The sequence below is a fragment of the Telopea speciosissima genome, chromosome 6 (assembly GCF_018873765.1).
Source record: "Telopea speciosissima isolate NSW1024214 ecotype Mountain lineage chromosome 6, Tspe_v1, whole genome shotgun sequence".
Taxonomy (NCBI): Eukaryota; Viridiplantae; Streptophyta; class Magnoliopsida; order Proteales; family Proteaceae; genus Telopea; species Telopea speciosissima.
Window position 1 is genome coordinate 27,585,940 of NC_057921.1, and position 13,704 is coordinate 27,599,643.

Sequence of the window (13,704 nt, forward strand, 5' to 3'; positions counted from 1 at the left end):
TTATTGGTTACATTCTTGGATTTCAAAAGTCAAAACAGTTATCTATTCGAAATGATGTTTTGTCATTCCAGAATGCGTTCTAGGCCCAAACACTCCCCTAGTGTTTGGTCCTGCAAATTTTTTACTTTGGTCCTTTCTTCTGATTTTCTTGACCTGGTGAATCCTACTTCCAGAGTCTTTTCACTTGCTAAATCTTAACTTTTTCCCCTCTTATACTAAAATCAGCACGTTCTATTCCTTTGACTCAGCAAGAATCTTTTAAGGAAACATTGTTTTCTATTCCTTTAACTTACTAAATCTTAAGTTTCTTGCATCTTATACTAAATTCAGCACGTTCTATTCCTTTGACTCTGCAAGGCCGCATCTTTTGATTCATTTAAAGAAACATTATTATCCATATTTCCTGAGTCCTGACTAGTGATACTTCATTTAGTATTCCAGTTGACCTCAGATTTGAAGATTCTGACCATTTCTTTTTCTCCTTGGCTTTGGTATTTGTTTCTTTACTTAATTCTTTTTTTTTTTAAGAAAAAGTGCAAAAATAACTTAGAGAAAAAGAAAAGGTATAGGGAACACCCTTAAGTACAAAAACATGCTAGAATAAGCAACAACCACAAGATTCTAGGCAGAGAGTACATAGAATAAGCAACCCCTTTGGAGACTAATGTCAAATTAGTAATTACGTTCATGGTTTAAAGTATCGGTCCGTATCGTATCGTATCGGCCGATACATATCGGTATCGATAGATACATACCAAGACGTTTCTTTTTTTTTTGTAAAAAAAAATGCATTGTATCGAGTATATCGATATGTGTCGATACGTATCGGTACACTCGATACGTACTAATATTACTGTTTGTTTGGGTTTTTAAATATATCGATAAGTAACGGTACGTATCGGTATGTATCAGTCGATACATATCAATACGTACCGATACATATCGATACACATGACATAGCTTTTTTCATATTTTACACCAAACACGAACCAGATGCCCCAAAGTTTTTTTCGGGGGCATAGCCCCTGAACACCCCCGCCCAAAGAGATTTGTTCTGTTGCTACTCTCCGCGTCACGAACTAAATCTCAACTTTTTCTCCCTTCGGGTTGCGCCACAAAATATGTTGGGTCGGGTCGGATCCACATCGCACTCGAATCCTTGGAATACAAGACATACTCAACACTTGAAGGGAAATGTAGGGTTTTTTCAAAAAAACTTAATCTTTTGCTTCAAATCTTGCATTTTAGTTCTTTCTTTTTTTTGCTATGATTCAAGGAGAATAGGTTCAACTAACTATTAGATGCATGCTTTGTATACATTTGCAAAGATTTGAACTCAAATCCACCATTTTTCACCCAAAACCGAAAATGGCTGCCTTAAGGGTCAGTATTGTGCTTATGTTCGGTCATTACACAACAACATCCTAGTTGCTCTTATTCTTGAAGACCCTTACAGACATGAGTTTGATCCACCCCGACATTCTTCATGGCAATAGAGTGACTCTACATGTAAGAAATCTCATCTTTTATAACAATTTAAAAGTGCCGCACTAGTATGGTTGTACATTATTCACAATTCTTAGCGTATATGCATGATATATGACATATATTGCTTGTTTATATTGTTTTTTGTGTCCAAAAGTGTATTTCCATGTGTATTTTGTTCATTTTCATGCGTTTCTACACCGATCAATATGTATCTCCGATACGATACGATAAATCGCCCGACCGATACGATACCTGATACCGATACTTTAAACCTTGATTACATTAGAAATAAATGTCTTCCATTTGATTCTTATTATGCAATGTTCAAGGTTTCACCGATATTTTGCGAAATATATCAGTTTCGCAAGATGTCAAAACGAAACTCCATGCGATATTTAAAAACTGCAAGGTTTTGGTAAAAATTTTGTTGTTTTGGTGAAATTTCGATGATATGTGTGGGTTCGGTATCATTTTGACAGAAAGGATACAAACCTTTAATATAAATATTGAACAAAATGGGTCAAAATTTTGACCCTTTTTGTTGGTTTAGACTCTAAAATTTGTGGGAATTTTTCTTTTTGTGAGATTTGGCAAATCACTCCATACAAGTATCCAACAAGTTGTTGGACAGTACTGGAACACATTGAAAGCGACAATTTGCTGCATTTGATCCTGTCTTGAATTTGATGTGGTTCTAGAAATCTAGGATGGGCAGAGGGGTGACTTGCTTGTATTCTTCACTAGTTCACTCCCATATCTTTGACTCTTCATAATGAATCATGTATAACATTTGATAAAGTAGGAAATGGTTTATAATTTTATGTTTATTCATTCCTAATGCATAATTTACTTGTTTTAATTAAATTATGTTGTTCTAGTACTGATTTTTTTGTGGAATATGCCATATTGGAGAATGTATATAACAAAGTACAACATATACTATCAACTTAGGATTCGAAGTCAAACTATCATTTTGGACGTGTTTTTTTTACAATCTAAGGGTTCCATTATTTTTAGAAGCCTAAAATAGGATTTCGTAGAAGTTCTGAGACCTAATTTGGCCATTTGGGACCTCAAAACCTGGCTCGAAGCCAAAATTTTCAACATTGTTATTAACTTTGCAACCGATACATTAATGCAGGATGACATTGAATCCTATGGGTTTTATACGATAGACTTGTCTTGTTGGCAAATACCATCCAATAAATTAACGTTCAAAATGAGAAAATTTAAACAGACCATACCACCCTCTTTAGGTTCTTGAGAGAGAGCCAAATTATATCTAATTGGAAGAAAACTTTATAGGATCAAATTAGAGAGATAAATATTGAATAAATTGATACAAAATGACAATCATAATTACATTTTAAGCAATTTCAAAAATCACAACAGCAAAATAGGGTTAATTGATGAAAGTCTCTGTTTGTCTTAATTAAGAACACCTCTTTTGCTTCCCTCTCCCAATGGTCTTTTCACCGCCTCTTCTGCTTGGAACCATTCTAGAGATCCTAGCCCTGCTGTCCCCTGGCACAAGTTAGTTTGGTTCACTGGCCATATCCCCCGCCATAGCCTCACTGTTTGGAGAGCTCTCAGACTTTGCCTGCCGACCCAAGCCTTCCTCATCCACCGCACCATCCCCGCCTCCCTCTCCTGCAACCTATTTTGGATCGGCCGAGAAGACACCCCCCACCTTTTTTTTGACTGCCCCTTCACCTCCACCATCTGGAAAAAAGCCATGTCTTCCATCTGGTCGCGTAGTAGAAGGGCTCTGACTTTTGACCGTGAATGGCTCTGGTTGCTCAAAACTTTTCTAGGAAACTCCATCTGTGACACTATTGGGAAGCTCGTTTTCAGCGCTGTGATTCACCATATCTGGCTGGAAAGAAACCTAAGGAGATGGACTTCCAACTCTAGATCTTTCGACGTGATATGGAAAGCCATCTCCTTCGATGTTTCTTCCAAGCTCAGCTGCATCCATCAAAGGCCCTCCATGGAAAACCGTAAGAACAGGCACATTGTGATTTTTTGGGGCCTCGATACTGCCCTTCTGCGGCCTACCTCCTCTGCGTAGGCTGGTTGGCCGCCCTTTCCCCTCCCCCTTCTCTCTCTCCCCCTCCCCTTTCTCTTTCTTGTATATTGGTTCTCTTTCCTCTACCCCCTCTTGGGGTTCGGTAATATATTCATTTACCAAAAAAAAAGAACACCTCTTTTGCCGGTTATAAAAAGGATGATCAAATATCAACTTATCCTCTTCACTAGGAATGAAATTTGCAGAAACTGTGCATAACCACTCTACAGATCAGGGTTGTTTATGGTGTGAGGCGCACTCGAGGTAAAAAGCCCTCTTGATGCCTGTGTTGCGAGGCGCAAGGCAAGGCAAGGTTTGGGCCCTTAGGGATGTGAAGTATACTATTTTACAGACATATTTACTTAAAAAACTTTGTACCATTTAAATATCAAATGTGCATTACAAATTGGCGCCAAGATATAGCAAGAACAATTAGAGTTGCTAAAATCCTAAATGAGAACCTTGACATGTTTCACATTTGATTAAAAAAAATACAGAAAAGGGCAGAGTTTCTTAAATAGACCATGGCTGTTGAGTTCAAATTAATATACATACTAAATACTAGAATGGTAGTACCCTTAGAGCTAAGGTATAATGCACGTAAATCATAAAGATAACATAGAATTAATTAAATGCTTTCTAGAATAAACACTTTGAAGTTAATGTTACAGTTGTGATAGGTCATTGATGACTTCCGTGAGATGATAAAGAGTTAGACTAAGATACATGTTTTGGTAATTGAGAAGCTTTTGTTTTGCAGGTTGAGGGAGGTATTGTGCATATTATGAAAGCATTGGCGAACCATCCTTCAGCTGCACAGAGTTTAATTGAGGATGATTCACTTCAGTTACTATTTCAGATGGTTGCAACTGGCTCTTTGATTGTTTTTTCTCGATTTAAACAGGGCCTCATTCCCTTGCATACAATTCAGCTTCATCGACATGCCATGCAGGTGGTTACATTACATCAATATTGAGATAGTTGTCCAATAGCAATAAAATTCAGTGTGGCAAGTTGCATGGATGCTCAATGTTTTATCTCGTTGTGCTTCACTTATTGTTTCAGATACTTGGTCTTCTCTTGGTTAATGACAATGGAAGCACAGCAAAGTATATACGCAAACACCATTTAGTATGTTGTTTAATCTCTCTCTGTGTGTGTGTGTGTGTGCGTGCGTCATATATGAGTATTGTGCAATGTTGTTCAAATCTGACAACTTTTTATATGATCCACTTTCTGATTTGTGAATCAAAGGAATCTCACTCCTACTCTTATCTTTAAATCATTTTCTGAATTCCATTTGCTTTTCTTTTTGAAACACATTATATTCTGTTCCTCACCAAATTATATGCATGGGTTCTTCATTTGAATAGATAGGATTGTTGATCTCAAAGACCAAATGTCTGATGTAGTGAGGGGGAATATGAAAAAGGATTAAGACAAAGTTTTGGTCAAAAGAAGAAATTACAAATGGAGATACAAAGTTGTTAGATATATAGGCCAGAATACCATAGGGGTATTCTGGTCCTTTCCTCCTTTTGTTTTATTCTCTTATGTTTCTCTTATGTTTATTCTTTCTTTTCCTTTGTTTATACTATGTGGGGGCATATATGTCCATGTACTTTTGATTTATTATTATAAATAAAGGGCTTAGGGAATCACATTGATTCACTTAAGCATTAATCAAATTCTATTTTGATAACATGGCATCAGAGCCACGATATCTCTGATCTGTTTTCAAAAAACCCACCCTCCCATCGTGTTATCCTCTCTTTCCCTTCTCTCTCGTCCTTCTTTCTCCCCCTTTTCCTTGCTTCTTCTCATTCTCTAAGGGCAGCACTACAGAGGTAATCAGATGATTTAGTTGCTGCCCTCTTCCTACCTCTTTTTTTTCTTTTTTCATGACCTATTATTCCTGTTCGATGGCTGCTGCTGGTTCTTTCCTGCAGAAATTGGAGTTTCCAAATTTTTTTGAAGATCAGGCCCTGTGATTTATTGGGACTGTTTCTCCCTATATTGGAGACCTTCTGCGACAATGGACTGCTGCTATCAAACTTCATACAGGTGCTGAAGACCCCTTCTCCCATTCGATCTCTTCCTTTCAGGGTTTTTCTCCAACAAACCCTGTGCATTATTGATATTGGGACTAGGGCTGATTGCGGCTGCTGTTTCACTTTGGATTTTTTTTCATCTGAGCCATTCCCTGCAGTCTCTTGGACAGATTCAGACAGGCTTCTTCTGCAGCAAGTTTTTTTTGGTTTCCCCTCCCTTCATCGATTTCTCTGTTTTTGGGTTTTTTTTTTCTAAAACCCTAACACAATCGATCTTGGGGGGGGGGGTCTCCTCTATTGCTGCTGCATTTTTTGGGGGTGTGTTTCTCATCACAGAGGGGCACTCGGATCTGCTCTCAGCCCTTGGTTTATTTTTTTTTTGGGCCTCTCTACATCACAGCCCTTCTCAGCACTATGGGTGACTCCACTGATGTTTCGACTGCCACCTCTGATTAGGGTAGCCATGATAAATCTGATTATCGTGATCTTCATCCTAACCCTATCAAGTTAGATGGCAGCAACTACCTACTGTGGTCTCGATCTGCATCTTTTCCTATTGCTGGAAGGGGCCTCACTGGCCACATTGATGGCTCTATCCCTATGCCGACTGCTCCAGGTGCTGCCCGGACTAGATGGCTTGCCAACAATGGTATTCTTATGTCCTATTTGGTTGGCTCTATGACTTCAGACCTTGCACAGGGATTTCTCCTCCTTGATACTGCTTTTCAGATTTGGTCTGCCTGTAGGGAGACATATGGACAGCTTGGTAATGATGCTCAGGTTTATGAACTTCGCAAAAAGGTCCTTCATACTACTCAAGGGGAATTGACTGTGTCTAAGTATTATGCCACTCTCCGCAGCCTTTGGCAGCAATTGGACCATTTTTCGGATTATCACCCTGATACACCTGCCAACGTGGCTGCATATAAAAAACATGTTGACAAAATCAGGGTTTATGACTTCCTGGCCGGGTTGAATGTTGAATATGACCACATTTGTGTTCAGGTGTTGGGCCATTCTCTTTTTCCCACACTTGAACAGTCTTATGCCCTGGTTTCTTCAGAAGAAAACCGCCGGACTGCTATGTTACATCCTCCTGTTTCTGACAGATCGACTCTCCAGACTGCTGCCCAGGCTCTTGCTGCACCTGTTGGTACTTTATCTGTTGGTGGTTCTACTCCTGGCCCTGTTACTTGTGACCATTGTCACAAGCCTTATCACACCAAGGACAAGTGTTGGAAGCTTCATGGGAAACTAGCAGACTTTGAAGCCAAGCGGGCTGCCAAGAAGAAACCGAAAGGCAAGGCAAATCAATCTGAAACTGTTCCTACAGCCCCGGCTACAGACATTGGTCTATCCCAGGACGATCTACAGGCCTTCCTACGTGTGCTAAGGTCTTCCGCTGCTGCTGCCTCTACTCCTTCCGCTGCTACTGCCAATTCCTCTGTTCCATCAGGTTCAAATTTTGCCCGGTCAGGTATCCCATTTGGTGGTCATTGTGCTTCTGTGGCATCCAATCCTTGGATCATTGATTCCAGAGTTACAGATCACATAACTGGTTCATTTAGCTTATTTCATCGCTATTCTCCCACTTCTGGGAAAGACAAGGTCAAAGTGGCTGTAGTTCCCTTTCTTCCATATCTGGTAAAGGAATCATCAACTGCACTTCCACCCTTTCTTTGTCTTCTGTTTTACATATACCTAATTTTACTACTAACCTACTTTCCAATAGTAGTATTACTCGTGATCTTAACTGCAATGTAACCTTTTTTCCTTCCCATTGTGTTTTTCAGGATCTGGCCTCTGGGAAGACGATTGGATTGGGTAAAGTACACGGTGGTCTGTATCTGCTTGATGATGGTCGTATCTCTCCACCGGTTCCTTCTCCACTACATTAGAACTCCTTGGTCTCTTCTGAACTTTACCAATGGCACTCTAGATTAGGTCACCCTCCATTAGGAATTTTAGCCCATTTATTTCCGTCTTTGGTCACCAAATGTAATAAGGATAACTTTTTTTGTGAGGTTTGTGTTCTGGCCAAACAGACACGTACAACTTATTCTTCATCTAATAAAAGGAGTTCTTCTTCTTTTCATTTGGTGCATTCGGATGTTTGGGGCCCTAGTCGTAAGACCTCTATTTCTGGCCATTGTTGGTTTGTCTCATTTATTGATTGTCATTCTCGAAATACTTGGGTTTATCTTATTCAAACTAAAAATCAAGTTTTTTCTTGTTTTCAACATTTTCATAAAATGATCCAGACCCAATTCCAGGCCACTCTTAAGGTCTTACGGAGTGATAATGGTTCTGAATATAAGGAATCCCAATTTCAACAATACCTTGCTGATCATGGGATTATACATCAGACTAGTTGTGTTGATACCCCAGCCCAAAATGGTGTGGTCGAAAGGAAGAATCGCCACTTATTGGAAGTGGCAAGAGCATTAATGTTTGCTCGACATGTTCCCTCCCAATATTGGGGTGATGCTGTTCTTACTGCCGCTTACCTTATTAATAGGTTACCTTCACGGGTTCTGGATTCCCGTAGCCCATCTGACATTTTACTTGATGATTCCTCCTTTGTGGTACCTCCCAAGGTCTTTGGCTGTGTCTGTTGTGCTAGGGATACTCGGTCCCCTGGCAAGCTTGAACCCCGTGGGTTAAGGTGTATTTTTTTGGGTTATTCTCCAACCTATAAAGGTTACAAATGTTACAACCCTCCTACCTATCGTACTATGGTCAGTATGGATGTGGTTTTTTCATGAAACCCTTTCCTATTATTCTTCCCCACCTCTTCAGGGGGAGAGTTCTAGTGAAGATGTGGTTCATACTCTTGGGTTTCCCCTTCCTTCATCACCTATAGCTACTGACCAGCCCTCCCCGGCTGCTGTCCAGCCTCCCGTGACTGCTGTCCAGCCCCCCGAGGCTGCTGTCCAGCCTCTCGTGGCTGCTGTCCAGCCTCCCGTGGCTGCTGCCCAGCCTCCCGAGGCTACTGTCCCTTCACCTGAGGGGGTTCCAATACAGGGGGAGATCATGGAAACAGGTGGTGGTAATATTCCTATTCAGGGGGAGCTAACTCCAGTACAGAGGACCATTCGTAACTTTCAGAGGACCATTGACAATTCCGCCATTCTTTCTTATAACCGGAGATGTTCTAACAGAGGGCAGAATCGGTCCACTGCAGCACTGATACCCATCCAGTTGCCGCCTCAGGATCCAGATCCTCCTTCTCCTGGTGAGCCTTCCTCTTCTGATCTACCCATCGCACATCGCAAAGATACCAGGACCTGCACTTTACATCCCATTTCCCGTTTTGTTTCTTATAGTTCTCTTTCTCCTTCTTTTCGTACCTTTGTTTCCTCCCTTTCTTCTGTTTCCATTCCTAAAAATTGGCAGGAAGCCTCTACAGATGGGAAATGGAAGGCAGCAATGTTGGAAGAAATGAGAGCATTGAACAAAAACAATATGTAGGATCTTGTAGCTTTTCCTCCAGGGAAAAAACCAGTGGGTTGTAAATGGGTGTTTGTGGTAAAGCAAAAGGCAGATGGTACAGTGGATCGGTATAAGGCACGTCTAGTTGCTAAAGGCTTCACTCAGACATATGGCATTGACTACCAGGAGACTTTCGCACCGATAGCAAAACTCAATACTATAAGGGTATTGCTATCCTGTGCAGTGAACCTTGGATGGGATCTTCAGCAGTTGGATGTGAAGAATGCCTTCCTCCATGGTGAACTAAAAGAAGAAGTATATATGGACATTCCTCTAGGTTTTTCAAGTCCTGCTACCAAGGGTAAGGTGTGTCAACTGAAGCGTGCACTCTGTGGCTTGAAGCAGTCACCTAGAGCTTGGTTCGGTAGATTTCACAAGGCTATGCTTTCAGTGGGCTACCAGTAAAGCAATGCTGATCATACCTTGTTCATCAAACGTGTGGGTGATAGGGTTACTCTCCTCATAGTCTATGTTGATGATATTGTAGTGACCGGCAATGATGGTGATGAGATCAACAGGTTGAAGCTGTTCCTCGGCCGTGAGTTTGAAATTAAGGATCTGGGGACCCTGAAATATTTTCTAGGGATAGAGGTTGTTGCTGTTCAAAGGGCATATTTCTGTCTCAAAGAAAGTATGTCCTGGATCTACTGTCTGAAACAGGGCTGCTAGGGTGTCATACTTCTGACACTCCCATAGAAGCTACGATAAGACTCAAGGAGAAAGAAGGCACACCAGTTGACAAAGGTCGTTATCAGCGGTTGGTGGGCAAACTTATCTACCTGTCTCACACTCGACCCGACATTGCCATTGCAGTTAGTATGGTTAGCCAGTTTATGCATGACCCTTATTCTTCTCATATGGAGGTAGTCCTTCGCATTTTACGATACTTGAAGTCTGCTCCGGGAAGGAATACTTTTATCTTCCAATGGTCATTTGAAGGTTGAGGCATACACTGATGCAGATGGGGCTGGATCAAGTGATAGGAAATCCATCTCTGGATATTGCTCTTTTGTAGGTGGGAACCTTGTCACCTGGCGTAGTAAAAAACAGAATGTGGTGGCAAGGTCCAGTGCTGAGGCTGAATTCCATGCGATGGCTCATGGTATATCATATATGTGAATTGTTGTGGCTTAAGGGGCTGTTGCAAGATATTGGGGTTGCTGTCCAACTTCCAATGATGTTATATTGTGACAATAAGGCTGCCATAAGCATTGCTCATAATCCTGTCCAACATGACCGTGCTAAACATGTGGAGGTGGACAGACATTTCATCAAGGAGAAACTTGAAGCTGGACTAATCTGTGTTCCCTAAGTGAAGTCTACTGATCAGCTGGCTGATGAATTCACGAAGGGGCTGAGTGGCAAAGTGTTTCATCCTTTTCTAGCCAAGTTGGGCATGTGTGACATTTTTGCACCAACTTGAGGGGGAGTGTTAGATATATAGGCCATAATACCTTAGGGGTATTCTGGTCCTTTCCTCCTTTTGTTTTATTTTCTTATGTTTCTCTTATGTTTATTCTTTCTTTTTCTTTGTTTATACTATGTAGGGGCATATTTGTCCATGTACTTTTGATTTATTATTATAAATAAAGGGCTTAGGGAATCACATTGATTCACTTAAGCATTAATCAAATTCTATTTTGATAACAAAAGTTGATGTGGTGAAGGGGGAATGCCTGACCAAAATAACACAATCTTAAAGAACTTGAAACATATGTTTAATGGGGATTTTTGGCTCATTCGGCTGAGGTGGGATCAATTTCTCACCATTCCTATGATATGATCTGTGGCTGATATGGATTGAATTTCTTGGATGAGAAACCTATTTCTTTGTTATAAATGTCCATTGGCCAGCAAGGAAATCAATAGGAAGCAATCTAAGCTGAGGAAGTAATGGAAAATTGGAAATAGAAGAACAATTCAAGAAGTTGATTGATATGGGTCAATGTCTTGATTATCCCAGATAAATTGAAGAAAGTTATGATACTTATTTCTTGATAAGAGGGAACTAGATTACTAGAAATCAGATTTGGAAATAAGTAGAGGATTATGAGAACCATCAAAAAGTTGCAGGGGCGGCCTATAGGTTGTTGTCTTCAAGTTTCAGATCAAGAAACAATTGAGGAAAGAACGGCAAGGGGAGAACGAAAAGAATTCACCTGGAACAGATATTATCACTTAAAGTGAATGCAATAAGGTATAATTAGCACACTCATGGTAGCAGAAAAAGGAACGATATCAGCAGCATAGTTGCCAAAGTGCTAGGTGATCCAAGGCGTTTGAGGGCCAACGAAGCGCTTAGGCGACAAGACGCCTTAGGTGCTTTAGTAATTTTTAATGTATTCCCATAATATTTGTAATCATCCCAATCTTAATATGTCCAGAAAGATTTTGAAAGTCTTACTTAGACATTAATGTTTTACTCCTGTTCCTTTCAGTTATAATAAAATAGAATATTAATATATAAAATAAGATAAACAACTATCTTATTAAAGAAGGGGGCTGAGGGCATTCTCGACAGATTTTGCCACAAAAACTAATTAAAGAAAGGGGAGGGATTGAGGGCATTAATATATGCAATAAGATAAACATTTAAAGAAAGGGGTTAGTGGGGTTTCTACCTAAATGAAAAGAAAAGAAATGGGGGGTTGGGGTGGGGTTGAGGGCATTCTTGCTGGATTTTTCCATAAATACTGATTAAATAGAAGGGGGGGGGGGTTGAGGGCATTCTCGATGTCAATGGATTCTAGAAGTGGGGATTGTAGGGCCAGCCGGCTAGGGGCCATAGCGGAGCAAAAACCATTCGTTCTCCTCTATTCACAACGTCAAAAGAATTGCGACTCTGTACTTGCCTGTTCTCGATGAGGCTGCGACAGCATTGAAGGGAGTGGCAGCGGTGCTGAAACTTGAACAGGTATGCTTTTTCGTCTTTCTTCTTCTTTTTTCTTTCTTTCATGGTAGCAATGATGGCGTAGCAGTGGCAGCTGCAACTTCTCTTCGTCGGTGGCAATTGTTGTGGCCGCCACTGCTACTGCTTCTTCAATCTTCTTCTTTTTCCTCCTCCCCCTCCTTCCATCTTCATCTTCTTCTTCTACTTATACATTGCTGTACAGCTGCTATGGCGCTGGCGGTGGCAGCTGCAGTGAACAGAAATTTGTTTCCTTCTTATTGGGGGTGGGGGTGGAGGGTGGGGGAGTTGAGTTGCTGGGGTAAGCAACGATACATATCGGTTAGTAACAGCAGATACGGAAGGATACTTAAAACCTTGGATATAAATATTGTTGAGATATGTAACCTGATAAGGGTATTTTATCTGTTTTGTTTACTTGTTCCCCAAGTTTACTTGTCTTTCAAGTTTTTGAATATTATAAATAAAAGGCTTGGGATGGAGTTCTAACCATCCAAGCTTGTGTTCTCTCAACAGCTTTTTCCATCTTCTCATCTCTCTTTCTCCTCTCTAAAGTTACTGGTTACAGGTCCTAGGTTATTTACATGGTATCAGAGCTAGGCAACCAGTGACTGATTCTCTCCAAGATTGTCGTTTCGAGAGTCGTTTAGGGTTTCTTGTTTTTAGAAAGAAACCCTAGTTCATCGAAGAAGAAGAAGAAGAACTAGGGTTTCGTACATTGAGTTGCTGATCATGGTTGTTCAGATTTGAAGTTTTTTTAAGTTTGTGGACATCGATTCTGGTCATCATTTTACAGATCAGATCTAAACTTCTACCCTACCGCCAGATTAATGCATGGTATTTTTTTCTCCCTCTTGCAGGGATTTCCAAACTCGATTTTGTCTTCCAGGTTTCAGATCTGTTTTTTTGAAGAACATACATCGATTCTTACAGAGTAGATTTCCTGCCATGTGCCTTGTGGTTTCCGGCTGATTCATGCTGGAGGTTGGAGAAGTGCTGCTAGCCCTTGGTTATCCCACGATTTATTTTCCGATGCTTCTTCTCAGAATTATCGATCCTTTGTTTCAGCAGAAGGATCTCTTCACTCAATCATCATGGGTTTCAATGCCGTGTGATGTGGTTCTCTGGTTCTGATCTCTGTGTTTACTGCCCTTGTTTTCGACTGGTTTTTTGGCTGGTTTGAAAACCTTCCCCAACGGCTTTGAAACTTGGAGTCGTTGTGCTCGATTTGCTGCTTATTTGAATCGATCCCTGTTTTTCGTTTTTCTCTTGTGGCTGGTTCTTGGAATTAGTTGAAGAGAGGTTGAAGATGCATCTTTTGTTCCACCTCCTCCTTTCCCTAGTTTCAGGCCTGAGTTACCGCTGGGAAAGAAAGATGGCTGCCATGTCGCAAAACCCCTTTTTCTTCAGGTTTCGTTGGTCCCTTGATTACAGCCCCTGTTTTGGGTTTGAGGATGAAGGCGTTATTTACTTGCTGTATGGGCTTCTTCCTCATGTTTCCTTTTCCTTTTCCTTTTAAGTTTTAACTTATTAGGTAATTAATTCCCTATCTTTAATTATTACCCATCCTTCTCATGATTATTTACATCTTGCCATTAAGAGTTTGTCCCCCATCTATAAATCTAATTCCCTACATGACCCATTACTTTCTTATTTACCAGGGGCCCTTGAAAAATTCTGGTTATTTACCAGAATGC

General features: G+C 40.6%; 1 protein-coding gene across 2 annotated transcripts in view; it reads left to right on the top strand.

The window, feature by feature from the left end:
- The window catches only part of LOC122665375 (protein SPIRRIG-like), a 67,442-nt gene that overhangs the window by 21,780 nt on the left and 31,958 nt on the right, over positions 1–13,704 (top strand). The window contains exons 7-8 of one of the 2 annotated variants that reach the window (XM_043861508.1): positions 4,317–4,508; positions 4,622–4,687. In XM_043861508.1, the coding sequence (XP_043717443.1) occupies positions 4,317–4,508; positions 4,622–4,687 (258 nt within the window). Of the gene's footprint in view, positions 1–4,316; positions 4,509–4,621; positions 4,688–13,704 lie in introns of those variants that run through there. The other variant, XM_043861510.1, reaches the window with a different exon arrangement.